Source organism: Girardinichthys multiradiatus, chromosome 22 (assembly GCF_021462225.1).
Source record: "Girardinichthys multiradiatus isolate DD_20200921_A chromosome 22, DD_fGirMul_XY1, whole genome shotgun sequence".
NCBI lineage: Eukaryota > Metazoa > Chordata > Actinopteri > Cyprinodontiformes > Goodeidae > Girardinichthys > Girardinichthys multiradiatus.
Genome location: NC_061814.1, coordinates 38,598,983 through 38,615,829, shown reverse-complemented (window position 1 = coordinate 38,615,829; position 16,847 = coordinate 38,598,983). Strand labels below are relative to the sequence as shown.

The following is a 16,847-nucleotide window of genomic DNA, read 5'->3' as shown; positions in this document are numbered from 1 at the left end:
TCCATCGCAGGGCAACATACAAACAACCATGCACACACTCATTCATACACCTAAGGGCAATTTAGAGAGACCAACCTTCAAATTGGTTTTATGAGACCATTACACATTTTACCACAGGGTTTTGGAAAACCTTAAATGTGTCTTCTTCTGACCGATATCTTTTGGCAATGAGATTAAGCTGTTGCTTTATAAGCTCTATGCACACTATGGCTTGTGCTGTGAGAAACGACAAAGAAAATGTCTGTAAAAGCCTAATGGAACAGCTGAACTTTATTTGGGGTTATTTAGCAGTGTTTTAATTGATGGCATGTGTTTTCTGACTCCTGTTTAACACGAGTCTGAACATGGTGGTTATTTAAAAAAATATATAATAATTTGTAAATAATAAAGTGGTCTGCACACGTATACTACCAAATCACTTTTTTTTCTCAACTGGGAAATTTCTATTTTAATATGTTTTTTTCAATTAGGTTGTGCCGTTTATAGGTTCGTAGATGTTTTATGTTCACTGTTTGTGTTTCTAACTATCCTGGCCTAATGCAGAGTGATTGATATTTTTGGAAAAAGGCCCTTTGCTGCCAGGCGCATCTGAGAGACCATATCCAGATAAACTCCATGAAACGGACCATAAAACTCGTCATTATTTCATTCTACCACCTGAGAACCAATTAAATAATAAATGGGATGCAGTAAAAAAACAACGAAAACAAAGTGAATGCCATGCTTCAGAGCTCAGGACTGTTAAAAGTGGGAGCGGCTGCCTTCTTTGAGGATGAGACAGACAGGTGGTCCTCTTGGAGGTAGACCTTCACTTACATCTCCCTTTCCTTTCAAACCACCGCATGCAAAGAGTCTGCTTTCTTTCACACTGTCAGTAGAGAAACAGATGGGTCCAGCCTTAATGTAAATCGATTGGCCACCTCTAAAAGGCTCTCTTTTAAAGATAAACTGGTGCTGTGGCCTGCTGGCTGTGAGAGATAGTGGGTGCTGTTGTGACAGAAGGCCTAACAGGAACCGTCTTCCTTCCAGTTGCACGGAGAAAAGGGATCTGGAGCTGAGCCCAAACACCAAACACTGCTCAGTCTAGTGACCTTAAATGCTCCCTTTTAATTATATTTTCTCCTTAACCAGGGCGCTGTTCCTGTGAGCAGTTGGATAGGTGGAGAGCTTAATGTTTCCGATATTATTTTGTTGTTATTGTCAAGCATCATGAACTATAATGAAAAGTTTAATACCAGCTTGTCTGTCCCTCACGTTAACTGTGATCAATGCTACACAATAATCACCAACAAATGTATTATTTCTTACCTGTTTGCGTACTGTGTACTTGGAAATCAGGACAATTTTGTTAATGTTGATAACAACTTCAAATGTTTGTGCTACAAAGGTTTGTGTTACTATAGGTAGAAAACGGACAGTGGCGACCCCTTCAGTGAAAAGCCAAAAGAAAAAGAAGATAGGTAGAAGACGTTTCTTCTAAAACCTTTTATGCTGCATTAAATTACATGTCTAGAGGCATAGGGAGCCTGAATGCAGACTACTTAATTAATTAGCAAAGAGTCTTTGCAGCACAGGTAGTTGTTTTCATATTGCTTATAGTCAGTCAGTCATTTTTTACTGCTTATTCCATAGTGGGTTGCGGGGGAGCTGGTGCCTATCTCCAGCAGTCTATGGGCAAGAGGCAGGGTACACCCTGGACAGGTCGCCAGTCCATCGCAGGGCAACACACAAACAACCACGCACACACTCATTCATACACCTAAGGTCAATTTAGAGTGACCAATTAACCTAACAAGCATGTCTTTGGACTGTGGGAGGAAGCCTGAGTACCCGGTGAGAACCCACGCATGCACGGGGAGAACATGCAAACTCCATGCAGAAAGACCCCAGGCAGGGAATTGAACCCAGGACCTTCTTGCTGCAAGACAACAGTGCTACCAACTGCGCCACCGTGCAGCCCCATTGCTTATAGTGATAGTGCCATAATGATACATTTGTGATATATTGTGCAGCCCTACATCAGATTATTAACTAGTCATTAGAAATGGTGATTTATTTGGTAATGTAGCTCTTTCATTAAGTTATCTGATTGTGCTTCTAACCACTTACCACTTCTAACCACTTCTAACCATCACAAGCTGTTTATCTGACATCATTTTACTTTCAGAAAGCAAATTAAGTTTTTTTGCATTTGTTTCGCCTTCACCTCAGTTCAATGAACCAACTGTAATTAATGTTTGTGTCAATGTTTTATGCCCACGGATGAATTGTTTGCAGTGTTTTTGTGTTTGGAAGCCAGTTATTCAGTGGTTTATTTTGTCCAGTGGATGGCACCCTGCTGGCGGGATGCTGAGCTTCATCTGGTCAACATGCCAAGACACTTCAGGTTTCCTGTCTTACAACAAAGAGAACTTTGTCTCTGAGCAGCATCCAGGGGCAGCCTCTACGGAAAGTGTTCCTAAATTAAACTTTGCCTCAGTGTCACATTTGTTAGCATTTTGGAGATAATTTGACAAAATTACTTTGGTAGATTTTAGGATTCATCACTCCTTTGTGTGTGTCCTATACTCACGTTAGAATGATTGCTTGAACCTTCCATTTCAACAGATTTAAGTTGAGCTGAAAATGTCTACATTCATATGCAGATAGTTCTTTAAACTTTCCACCTCACCCCTTTTGCCTCTAAATTGTTACTACTTCAGCCATCTACAAAACTGCTCTGAGGCATTGAAATTGCTAATATACTCTATGCATACATGAATAAATCCTTGTTTTTATAATTTTACTCAGCCAACCGGTTCCTGATGGTTGCTCATAATGTGTGGCTGGTGGGATATGAGTCAATGTGGAATATCTGTTTGATTGGAAAAGGCTTTCACACAAGAGTCCAGCACTGTCTTATATGGAATTTGGTTTTAGTATTCCAGGTCCTGGTAAGTGTGGGTAAAAAACGAAAAGATTGTGGAAAATATTTGTATAGAATAGTTTCTTAAACTTTTAGGCTGCTAAAATATTTAGTGCTTTCTATATAATGGAACATATCCATGATGTCACATTGGGACTAATTTGCCTCCACTTCAATATTTTAGGAATCTTTATCTAGTTTTATCATTTCTTACTGACAACCAACAGAGAGGTATACAGCACCCTCCACACATATAGTAAAGATTTAAACAGCATCAACATAAATGTCTTTCAATCTAGCTGGTTTAGAAATAACATTTTTTATTATGAGGTCACTTGTGCTATAATTATTGGCATGCCCGACCTAAATTGAAATGTATGAAACAAATGTCAACTTGAATGTTCTTAGGTTCATCAGAATGTGCGTTTCTATCCCATGAGCAGAGGTGAAAGTGAGCCGGTACGGTCCGGTAGTGCGTACCACTAAAAGATTCTGCGCCTGTACTCAGTACCGGGAAGAGGGAGGAACGGCTGTCTGCTATGAAGCCGTCATCCAGAACCAGTTACGGCTGCAAAAACTCACGAGCACACAAAGAAGATCAGATCCGCTACCAATAGACAGTCTAAAATATAAATGTAGTTATTTTCCCCTCATTCCAGATAGTTTCTGAACTGTTCTGCTATGCTGGAGTCTCAATGCTCTTGCTTTGCTTCTCTCTCCTCGGAGCTCGAGGCTGTTGTGAACGGCCAGCATATAAAACGAGCACCGCTACGTTTAATGTCTGTCTGCTCGCCGCTAAATACTCCAGTTAAAAGTAAAGAGAGAGAAACTAGTTGTGTTTCATGTTATTTTGCTGAATTACAACACAGTACAGCTCGAAAACACCGTTTATGACCTGAGATTTTAACATACGCTACACGAGAGCGCTTGTGCGCTTACTTCCAAAACAGAACGGTTGCCAATGAGATTGGTGCGTTCGATTTAATGGACTGGGAAATTTTACACAGGTGGTGCACAGACATACAAAAAAAAACAACCTTGCATTAGGACAGGACGAACAATAAATCACTTACCATCTACAGACTTTTAAATAAAAACCGTGAAAACAACAGAACTGTCAATTTTTTTTATTTAAATGAAATCAAAACTTGACCACATTGCAAAGAACAAAAACTTGTTTGCTCAAAGAAAAGACGGAAACTGAAGATGAAATGTTATGCATCAGAAAATGGTTTATCATTGTTTCATACATGGCAGCTCTTTAACAATTGATATATACAGGAGTTGGACAATGAAACTGAAACACCTGTCATTTTAGTGTGGGAGGTTTCATGGCTAAATTGGACCAGCCTGGTAGCCAGTCTTCATTGATTGCACATTGCACCAGTAAGAGCAGAGTGTGAAGGTTCAATTAGCAGGGTAAGAGCACAATTTTGCTCAAAATATTGAAATGCACACAACATTATGGGTGACATACCAGAGTTCAAAAGAGGACAAATTGTTGGTGCACGTCTTGCTGGCGCATCTGTGACCAAGACAGCAAGTCTTTGTGATGTATCAAGAGCCACGGTATCCAGGGTAATGTCAGCATACCACCAAGAAGGACGAACCACATCCAACAGAATTAACTGTGGACGCAAGAGGAAGCTGTCTGAAAGGGATGTTCGGGTGCTAACCCGGATTGTATCCAAAAAACACAATTGTTGGAGAACTGCAGCAAAGAGGGACATCTTGGGGTCACAAAGTCTCCATAACAACATTAAGGCTCCCACAGTGTCGAGACAAGGCAACTTTACTTATAAGCACTTTAAAAACAGCACAGCTGACCAAAGTGCTGAACAGATATCACATATAAACAGTAAAACACTAATATGAGAAGACACATAAAAGATTTTATGAAATAACTCAAACAAATAAAATGAGCTCTCTCATGAAAGGTAGAAAGATAAAAGATGACTTTAAAGAGCAGATTTTAAATTCCCAAGTGAAGAGGGCTGTCTGATGTCAACTAGCAGTGAGTTGGAGCTGCCACGGAAAATATTCCATCAACTCTGACTTCCACTGCGTCCTCGGAGCATCCAGGAGAAGCTGGTCCGCTTACCTGAGTGAACTGGGGGGAGAAATGCCATTACAAAAGCTTAGAGAAGTATGGCGGGGCAAGACCACATAAAAACCTAAAATCAAATAAAAGAATCTTATAAAACACCCTAAAATGAACAGGCAGGCAGTGCAGTGAGGCTAAAAACAGGAGTTATGTGCTTTTTCTCTCTGCATTCTGCAGCTGCAGGAGCCAAGACAGGGATGTCTGTGAGACACCACAGTATAAAGATTTACCAGTATTTGAGCCGTGTTGTGATTAATAACATGGATTACAGTTTCAGAGTCCTGTTTTAAAAGAACATGTTTCACTTTCAGAAGTTGTCTCAGTTAATTAAAAAATAGATTTTACCTCTGAGCTGATCTGCCTGTCAAGATTAAAATCATTTCAGCCCAAGGTTAGTGACAATAGGTTTTATGTACTGAGCCAGAGGGCCATGCTCTACAGAGGACAACCCACTGGAGACCCCAGAACTAAAAAGCAAAACCTCTGTCTTTCTGTCAAAAAAATTTATGGAAGCCTAAAAGAAAAACAGAACAATGAAAAAGCAGAGGCCCAAGAACTGAGCCATGTGGGACCCCATAAGAAAGGGTAAACAGAGGAAAATATAATATTGCCACAGACACAGACACAGAATGTCCTTTCTGTCAAGTAGGACCTGAACCAGTCAAGGGCAATTCCTCAAATGCCTATTAAATGGTCTTAACAATATTAAATATTAAAATATTTTAATCCACAGTATCAAATGCAGCTTTTAAGTCTAATAAAACTAGGATCACACAGTTTCCAGAGTCATTAGCTAAAAGAATATCATTAAAAACGCTGAGCAGTGCAGATTCTGTGCTGTGAAGTGACCTAAAACCAGACTGAAAGAACCCAGAAATGTTATGTGCCATTTAAAAAAGTCCATCAAATGTATATAGACTATTTCCTCCAGTATTTTCAAAGGAATAGAGAGCTTGGAGATTGGTCTAAAATTTGACACAACAGTTGGATCCAGGCTAGACTTTTCTAATGAAAGGCTGCACTATGCCATGTTTCCAGTAATTTGGAACAGCACCACAGGACAGACCACTGTTAATAACAGCAAGAACAGAAGGCTCCAGTAGAAATTACCTCTTTAAATCACCTAGGTGGGAGTGCATCCGTAGGAGAGCCTGAGGGCTTATGATGACCAATAATCTCATTTAAACAGTTAAAAGTCACCGGCTCGAGCTGGTGGAAAGCAGCAGGGCAGGAAGCTAAGACTGGTGGGCAAAGGCAGGGAGAGATGTCTGAGCCCGAACATTTCCCAGCTAATTCACAAAAACATTCAGAAACTCTTCACATGCCTCAAAGGAGGGTTCACTGCAGACAGTTTGTGGAACATGTACAGTATTATCAATAGTTTTGAATAATATGCAAGTTTTTGTCAGTTTGACAGGATAATATTTGACAAGTGTTTAGCATCTTTCACAGCTGCCTGATGACGAAGCCAATAGTCCTTTAAATTTTGAAATTATACTTTTCCTTCTTCCATTTACTTTCTGCTCTTCAAGACTCGCGTCTAATCATACAAGTTGATTCATCTAGCCACGACTCAGACTAGGTTTAGGTAACCTGGGCTTCAGTGGAGCCACAGTGTTTAATAGAGTCTGGCAGGTGAAATGTAACCAAGAACTGAGGTAATTTGTATCATGACAGTCTTAGCATGACATACTTTTAATTGAAGAAGTTAGTGAACTGGGCAGCCCAGACACACTGCGTAAAATGAGTCCATGAGGCTTAAAAAGTCCTTCACGAATGGTTTGTCAGGACAACAAACATGTTAAAATCACCATCACCATTATTCCAGCCAAAGGTCTGGAAAAGTTCTTTAAAAGGTCCTTTTAATATTTGCAGGTTTGGTAAATTAGGATAAATTAGGATAAAATAGGATTTGAGGAGTGAACATTGGTGTGATTTACTTTGTGAAGATTTCTCTTTCACAGCCTCAGCATGCAGAAGGAAATCTAATCAGCTAAAACAATCAAAGTAATTCAGTTAAACCCCGACTCCGCCATCATGGTGAGATTCAGATACTTGCCGTCCTTGCCGTGCAGATGCACTTTTCAAAGAACCCAAACAAACTTATCTCATACAGTCAAAGCAGCTGTTTCCATTAAAAATAAAATCTTGCAGGGTTCTCTTAATCCCCTTTTCTCAGTTGTTCAAATCAGTGTTTTTGTTTTCCCTCTGGCCCTCGTAAGCATTTTACTGACTGCGTGAAAGGTGGGGTCTCTGTTTAGAACTCACATTAAGCCTTTATGTCCTTTGGGGGATTCTTCAAAGCACCGTTGATGTTCCCATGAAACTGCAATTTACAACTGCAAATATATGTTTTCTGTCACAAGAGATGTTGTAGAACATCTCTCTGTATCTCCCCTAGCATGCTCTTGCAGTTGGGCAATCATTTTTCCTCAACTCTTCTGGTGTTTTTCTTATAGAATATTTAGGAATGCATTTAGGTGGATACAAAACAAGTCTCTAAAACTAGACCATAAATACCTACAGCTGCAATTTCTTTGTTTTCTCTTTTAATATATATCAATTTTTTTTACCATTTGAAGCAGGAGTTCTTCTGTCTTGTTAAATAATCCGTTCAATCTGTCTTCTGATTAGCTGTTCCAGAAGATTTCTTTTAGATGCAACTTTGCAAACCCGTCCAACCAACACACACTTGTACCGTCCTTTTCTAATTTTACTGTCATAAACTTTAAGATTTAACATGCTAACTGAGGCATGTAAGGTCTGGGATGGACCTCTTTCTTTTTTGCAGTTTGTATGAGTATTGCAAGGTCTGATCTTGGAGTGAATTTACTGCAAAATTGCTCAATCTGTGCTTTATCTTTCAGCAAAAGGACAATTCTGATAAATAAATAAAAAAACAGCAGGATAAAAAGATTTAAAATTTCCAATACAGAAAGGGAGTTTTTAAAACGTGGACTTTAAAACACTTGTTTTTGCACATTTAACCTCAGGTTCATTAATGCCACAAGGGAATCATAAGGATTGCTGCCAGATTTTGAGAACGGTTAGAAAACCGAGACGGAAACAAACAAGCTAAATGAGTTTGATGGATTTAAAAGCAAAGCTGTCTAGAAAGTTTAAATGCTTTCCTTTTGTAATATTTCTTATTCAAATACTTGATTGCATGCTGAGGTGGTGATTAGCCCATGTGATTCAGGCGTCTTGGACCAGGGATACAGAAAAAGTTACACTTCCTACTATGGATACTTGGACATCAGGTTGTTTGGAAATGGCCTTTTAACCATTCCAACACTTATTGTGGTATTGTAATTGCTAATATCTTCCCCTCTTGGTACACAAAGTTCTTACATATTCACTTTGTATTTCTTGAATAACTAATGAAAAAGTGTTTTTTTGTTGTGTGTTTTTGTATATAATTTTACAACCTGGCAAAGACCAAATCATTTCCATGTCCCGGTAAATAAAAGGCTAGAATCAAAAGACTTTTCTCCGTATAGTATAGCAGTAGGACAAGGAGCGAGGTAAAATCAAGGACGGAGGGAAGATTGACAAGTAATCCTGAAAACTGAAGTCATTATATGTGTGCAGGGCAGAGATTGCAGCAGCCACATGATCAACGTATCGGCTGTGGACATTGCTGTTACTGTAATGAGTTTCACCTCTCTGGAGTCTTGTCCTGCAGCTGACCTTTCAGACACACTTCCTGACGAAAAACCACACAACTTGCATGAATAAATTATGAGGTGATTTGTTTGGAAGAACTGGCTTTGAAACCGATGTTCATGAGAGCCGCTGAGCTCATCATTATTTTTCTGACTGAGGGGTAGTTACCTCATCCAGCTGGGAACAACCTGGGAATTTGATTTAATGATTTATTTTGCATGTCTAAATATATATGTGAAACTAATGAATACTATAAATGTCCATCCATCCATCCATGTACCATCCAACCATCCATCCATCCACGGACCATCCATGTACCATCCATCCATCCATCCGTCCATCTATCCATCCATCCATCCATGTACCATCCATCCATCCAACCATCCATCCATCCATCCATCCACGGACCATCCATCCGTCCATCTATCCATCCATCCATCCATGTACCATCCATCCATCCAACCATCCATCCATCCATCCATCCACGGACCATCCATGTACCATCCAACCATCCATCCATCCATCCATCCACGGACCATCCATGTACCATCCATCCATGTACCATCCAACCATCCATCCATCCATCCACGGACCATCCATGTACCATCCAACCATCCATCCATCCATCCACGGACCATCCATGTACCATCCATCCATGTACCATCCAACCATCCATCTATCCATCCATCCATCCATCCATGTACCATCCAACCATCCATCCATCCATCCATGGACCATCCATGTACCATCCATCCATGTACCATCCATCCATCCATCCATCCATCCATCCATCCATGGACCATCCAACCATCCATCCATCAATGGACCATCCATCCATCCATCCATCCATCCATCCATCCATGGACCATCCAACCATCCATGGACCATCCAACCATCCATCCATCCATGGACCATCCATCCATCCATCCATCCATCCATCCATCCATGGACCATCCAACCATCCATCCATCCATGGACCATCCATCCATCCATCCATCCATCCATCCATCCATCCATCCATGGACCATCCATCCATCCATCCATCCATCCATCCATATCCAACCACTCACCCTGGGAATATCCATTCCTGCTGTGTATTAATGGCTGTTTTCTTGTATCTGTTCAAACCAATGAAACCTGTTTAACTTTTTCTTTCTCTGTTCCCTTTTCCCTCCCCATTCCCTCCTTTCCCCCACTTTGTTTTTGCTGCCTGCAGGTATGCATTGTGCAAAAGAGGGACACAGAGAAGATGTACGCCATGAAGTACATGAACAAACAGCAGTGCATAGAGAGAGATGAGGTCCGAAACGTCTTTAGAGAGCTTGAGATCCTACAGGAAATTGAACATGTATTTTTAGTAAATCTCTGGTGACTATCCAATGTTTTTACACTTTCAGTGTGGTCTGCTGTTGTTTGCTTCATCTGTCTGTGCATTTTGCAGAGTGCATGCTTCCCCTCAGATCCGCTGCAGCCTTTAAATGGAAGCTCTGTTTGTGGATATTAGAAACTCATTTTGTAGCAGGCATGCATTTGTTTAATTAAACCTTGGAACAAGTTTTTCCCCCCAGAAACCAACAGCTGTTAACTTGAGAAACAATTTACACAGGAGAGATTTTGGGATATTAATTTTGACTCTGCGCCCATGAAGCACACATTTGATAATTACCACGCTTTGAAATGACCTTACTTCTCCCTCGAGCCTGATATGTGAGTGAATGGAGGCTGACTTCATTATTCAAGGCTCTCATTCTCAGGCGGGACACATTTCTAAATGTAATTGCAGAGCTAGCATTCAAAGCTTATTAGACAAAGTGCTGTACTTCTTTGTAATTGGAAGAATAGGTGCATATTTCAGAGTAATCGCTGCCAGTAAATTTAGTACCTGACACATTCTGTGATGAACTGATTATATGCAACGAACCAAACAAATTAATGTTTTGGACTTCATAAAGTTCTGAGTGATTTAAGTTGGATCTATTGGATGTTTTAGCCTGTTAGAGATGCTCCTCTGCTTGGAGAAGCTGGGGGCATTTTAATGAGCATACAGTAGTGGCTCTATGTGTATATTTTTTATATAATTCCCTGTAGGAGTGTGTGGCTGCCAGAACCTTCCGTGTTCTAGTTTCCAATGTGCTGGGCTGCTCCACTCTCCCTCTCAAATTCTGCATCCAGCACTATTTTGAGTGCCCATTAGTGACAAACACACTGTCTTTGCAGCTATGTGGGAATTAGAAGTTTCACACCTCCTCTCCCTGCTCATGAGACTCTCCAAAAAGGTCCTTGTCCATCTCGCTGGGGGAACATAGCGACCACGTCTCAGCTTTCCTCCCACCACAGTCGCAGTGGTGCCGTGTTTTTTTTCTCAGTTTGATTTCTCTTTAGTTGGTATCTTTTAGTGCTTGGCAGTGCAGCCAAAAAAAGAAATGTCCTCTTAGGATTTGTACACAGACTGGCAGCACATAGTCTGTATTTCCTACGTTTCTTGGCTTCAGTGTTACAGTAGTGACAGAAATGTCATTTGAAAAAACATAGGCCCTCATTTTCTAATTTAACCTACAGTATTTAAACAGAACACTTCACATAAAAACACACACACGGTTTGATATTTGAGACACCAGAAAAGCAATAACAATAATGGAAGACATTCTGTTGTTTTAAAGCCATTTCATGGCCATTTTAGTGTATGGTTGGCATAGTTCTTACAGTGTATTTTTATGTCAGATGCAAGTGTGGTGAAGGAGTTTTAGGAAGTTGGATTAAATACATGCATATGCATACATGTACGAACATTTAAAATAATTAATTTACCGTATATACGCAGTTTAATAAAGGCCAGTCACTTTTACTTACATTGAATCAGACTAAACTTTTCCTGGTTTAGGTCTGATTACCAAAAATATTTTTATTTGCTTGTTGCCCGAATAAAAAGAGAGATTTTTTATATAGTTTATTAGTAGTTTCTTCAAAATCAGAGGTTTTCATACACCTAGTGTGCCACTTTACAGATGTCTTTGTCTCCCGCGGGACACTGAAGTTGCGTCCTAACCATGAAAACTCCATAATGTCCAAAGCATTTAGCATCTAAGGACAAGTGTTGTCCACTCTTGGCACTCTGGAGCCAGGGAGCCTTTCCAACTACCTCACCCAGTTTAAGATAAAAACTCACCAAACCACAGAGCTCTTGTACCTTTTGATTGTCAACATAAATATGTTTGGGACCAATTCTTGGATAAAAGAGCAATTTATTAAAAACAATAATAAAAAATACAAGAGAGGCTGTTTTTACACATATTACACATATTATTACTTTTACTGCTGACTACAAAAAAAAAGTGATTTGTCTTGTTGCTCTGACCAGACTTTCAAAAGAACATGGAAAACAATAATTCTTGAAACTCTATGTCGGTGTAAAAGTTTCATCTTTCTGCTGTGGAAAAATGTCTAGGTAGAGGTCAAGAGCAAAGCTGGGCAATTATTTTTCAATCATAACTTATCATAAAACAGCAGCAACTAACAGTGAGGCAAATATATCAAACTGTAAATCAAACAATACATTAAAGAAGTGTGGAGCACATTTCACTGTTTAACATTTATAAAACTACTATACAAAATGTGAATTATTGGAGCATTTGTGAAATAGCATCATAACCTTGTTAACTGGTTTTCAAAGACCAACATCACCTTAACTTTATGCATAAAAAAGCAATAACTGTACCCAGTTTTTTATTTGATTTACCTCGGCTCTCTAAGTGTTCAGTGAGAGAAATCCAGCCTGTTTGTGGCTTGAACAAGAGCAGTGCAGTCAGGTGGATATGCAAAGGGCACCAAACAGGTGATCATCATCAAGAGAGCATCTGTATCTGGATTTGTTCAACTTCACCACTGAGAATGTTGGTTCACAGATGTAGGTAGATCCAAAGAGAAGCAACATGCTCTGAGCATGCCTCCTCAAGTGTGGAAAGAGTCTGATCCTCCATCCAATGGTTTGCAAGCTCCTGGATGTACTCATCTTTCTTTTCAGAAAACTCTTGAATCTCTGCTCTCAGGTCCAATACTCTTTTAAGCATCTTGCCCAGGATGAGCCGTCTCACAGCGGTCCGGCTGCACTGTTCACTGTCAAGCTCTTCCAACAGTGAAACAACAGGTCTGTAATTCGTTACTCTTGTCCTGATGAAATTAACTACTTTAGTTACAACATCAACAACATGGCTAAATTTTCGCACTAAACTGCACAACATCTCCTGATGAATGATGCGATGCAAAAATAGCAGTTTTTGTTATGGGTTCACTTCAGTCACTTTATCTTGCATCCGCTTCAAAACTGCAACATTTTATAAAGGCAGGGTGGTGCCCTCGTCTGGTCAAAAGCTTTCTGGTGGCAATCAAGAAGACCTGAGAGGAGCCGTCTGTTCTTGCTCTTTTTGTCATTGCAGCAGAACACCTACATGTACTACTTCTTGAACAGATCTTCTGCATCTTGCCAAAGAGAGATCTTTTCATCAAACATTCAACCTATTTAAATGTTCTGATCAAACCATTCATTAAAGGGGACACATCGTGCTTTTAAATTCTTCCTTTTCACACTTAAATCATTCAGTTGTGGTCTATTTAAGGTGGAACTGCAATGCGTTGTTCTGAACCCCTTGTTATTGCAGCTCCACAGGCTCCTCTTTAGCCCCTGTTCTGAGGTGCGTCTGGGAGCAACTCGTTTTGGTGCCGTCTCTTTAAAAACTGTTGAGGCTCAACACACCCTGCCCCCCTCCAGGTCAAAGAGCGTTCCACTCCACCCCGTTCTGCCATTTTTGTAGTTTGATAGCAGATATACAATTATCTTATGGCGCAGAAACCAGACACAAACAACGCATAACTGTTTATTTAATGATGATATTTAAAACACGCTGTACAGTTCTGTCCTCAAGGAGCTAAAAGCAGCACACAGCACTAACATAAGCAAAGGGCACGATGCTACTGCTATCAACACAATGGCCAGGACATCATATCAACACAATAAATTCATGTCTGAAATAAAGTTTGTTGTAATTTTAGCGTTATTTGCAGCTTACTGCTTTGCTGTGTCCATCGTTTGTATAGACGGAAGGAACTGACCCCTTAATCAGATGAAGTCTTGCAGCAAATCCTTTTTGATACTGGCGGAGGTTGCTGAGGGTACTTGTCCCTGGAAGTGCTTCACGCAAACGAAGAGGAATTCCTCCACTGATGAGGGAACATTTCCAGAAAAAACTAAATTTTACCAGGCACTTCAAAGAGGTTCTGATACTGGGGGGTGGTTTATTGAATTGTGCGGGTTAATACACCCAAAAACCAAACATTTAGACTTGCAGCTTTGGAATATTTGAGCTTGGACTACAAAATATCAGTGAGAAATAAAAATGGCGGATTCTCGAAACTGGTTAGCCAGACGTCCACGACCTCGTTTAGCTGTTCTGCAGCAAACACTATAACATAATAGTTCAAAAAACGTAACGGATGATAGAGAAAACTGAACTGATAAATATGACCCAAACAGAATATAATCGCAGCACTGGAGAGACTAAATTCAAAATTTCTACATTACTGCAGCCTCAAAGTACACAACAAAATGTATTTATATGCTAAAAAAGTGGATTTTGCATGATATGTCCCCTTTTAAATTGGGGCAACGGATAGACAAAGACTCAGGAAAACAGATGTGTGGGTGGTAAAAAGTGATGAAGATGATGCTGGGAAGGAAGGTTGGTTGACTGAGCAGAGTGGGTGGCGTTGTGTCAAGAAACGGCCTGAGACAATGACTGGCTTTCAGTCGAGAAGCGAACTGAAACATATGAGAGAAGCAGCTTTATCGAAAGGAGTAAGAAAACAAAAGAGCTTCCACTTTCATCAGCCTGCTGAATATTGTTAGATAAGTAGAGGAAGTTAGGATTAGCTTGGATTGAGTGAGTGGGTTGAAAAAGCGAATGAGGCACTAGGATAAGAAAAAACCTTTTCCAAGACAATTAGATTGTTTAAATCATTAGCACAAATTTCTTCCTTGGGCTGTTTTTATATAGCTACAGCGTGACTCTGATAATGACTCATTTCTTCTGTCGCAGCAGGTCTAACCTGACATCGAAGTTTAAAACCCTTAATGAAGATGCACAAAGTTTTCCCATGCAGAAACTCATTGTCTTATAGAAGCGAATGATTGTTTGTGTCGTTTAAGTTGATTGTGTTGTTTTTATTTTATATGTGATCAGATAAAAAACACCAGAATAACTCTGTGTTAAAGTCATCTACAGTCATGGGAAAGGACCGTTTCCATTACTGTCAATATAGGTTATGAGAAACTCAAAGGCACCCCCACTGCTACAGTGAGATTTAAGCTCTCCCAGATGGGCTTAAAGCAGCAGTTTTCACTTTTGCTGGTCTGAAGCTTGCATGTGTGTTTATTGGTAAAATATCAGAACGGAAAGACATCAGCAATTACATTTTTTGGAATTAATTGTTGATGCCCATCAACCTTGGAAGGGTTATAATTCTTTTTCCACACTTTATGGTCATATTGTAATCATTTTACTGTACAGATTATTCATAAGAGGAAAACATTTAAGCAGCTGCTAATATTCTCAGCAAATTCCCTCCAATGTCAGACTCGGGGATGCTCAGAGATTGCAAACAAGCCAGGAGCTCTGTCTCAGACTCTACAGGTCTCAGTTAGCATGTTGAATGTTAAAGTTCATGACAGGACAATTCGACAAAGACTGAACAAGTAGGGCTTGTTTGGAAAGGTTTTTAGAAAAAAACAAGTTGTCATGTAAAGCTGAATGTGAATGGAGGCTGGAATAATGCCGTTTGGACAGATGAGATCAATCTAATGAAGTCTGGTGTGGAGAGAAACACCTCACTCCATCTTTCTAGCACGGTGGTGGAGGGGTTCTGGTTTGGACTTGTTTTGCAGCCACAGGAACGGGGCATCTTTCAGTCATTGAGATCCTCTGTCCAACAGATGAGTCATCAAGAAGAGAATGTTCTCAAACACAGCAGCAAATCTGCACCAAAATGGCTGAAAAAATAATCAACAGTCAGGACTTCAACTGGATGTAAATGCTGTTGCGTTGCTTTGCTTTGGCTTCAATGAGCTAAAGCAACCTTGTAAAGAAGATTTGGACAATGTTTCTTCTCAACTATGAGAGAGACTGATGAGGTTGGACAGAAAAGTTAGAGTTATTGCTGCTACCTGTTGATGCAATATGTGTACTTAACTTGTGATCATGAAAAACCTTCTATTTCCATGGCTGTTTGTGCTCAGCTGATAGTGAGAGACGTTATGTAATAGAAGAAGGAGATGAATACAGACCTGCTTATACTGAGAGCATCAGTTCGAATATAATTCTGTCATTCAATCAATTTAGACCACAATCAAAGAAAATCATGGATAAAAGCTTGGATCCCACCTTGAAACTAAGAGCATCATCTTCTAAGGGCTTCCTGCGTCATTAAGATAACCCCCAGAGAGACTGTCAGCTGTCAAAGACGTGGGAAAAAAACAAGATTTTACAGACCTGTTGTTAGAAAAACAGAACTGGAATCTGATTCCTCCTCAGGACAGTAAAGAACTGCTTCGTAAGGAGTGCTGAAAATTGTTCTCAAATCTCAGGGGATTACACAACGATTCTTCAGCCGATGCAGGAAACAGATTGGACTGTAAAGAAGCTATTTGTCATTTCTAACCCAGTATATGGACAGAATGCCTATGCAATTATACTCAGTTACACCTCTGACACACTTAGTTCATCTGAAGAGAATATCCTAGAGATTAGCCATCAGTTCTACTTTGTGCATCTTTATTATTACTGAAAGTCTGAAAACCATGTAATCTTCTCAATGCTCTCCTTCTCTATCTCTATTATAATCAAAGAGTGGCTGCAAAGCCCTTCTTTTATGTTTTATAAGTAATTGCAGGAACAGATTCCAGACATAATTTATTAATTAAATCAACTGAGAGCACATTTCTCTCTGGTTTGTTTCTCCAAAGCTAAGATTTATTAAACATGAGAACTCTGCTTCCTTCTCCAATTGTCTCTCTTACTGTATAACAGCGAGGAAAATAATTGGTTCACTGCGTGGGCACGTAGTGTGTGTGTGTTTTTCTCCATACCCTGGGAGATCTGACAGTTGCCTTATCCATTTGGCTCC

The 16,847-nt window shown here is 39.9% G+C and overlaps 1 protein-coding gene across 1 annotated transcript in view; it reads left to right on the top strand.

Annotated features, from left to right (window-relative positions):
• The window catches only part of LOC124859272 (serine/threonine-protein kinase 32C-like), a 122,113-nt gene that overhangs the window by 60,242 nt on the left and 45,024 nt on the right, over positions 1-16,847 (top strand). The window contains exon 3 of the mRNA XM_047351975.1: positions 9,892-10,043. Within this exon, the coding sequence (XP_047207931.1) occupies positions 9,892-10,043 (152 nt within the window). The remainder of the gene's footprint in view (positions 1-9,891; positions 10,044-16,847) is intronic.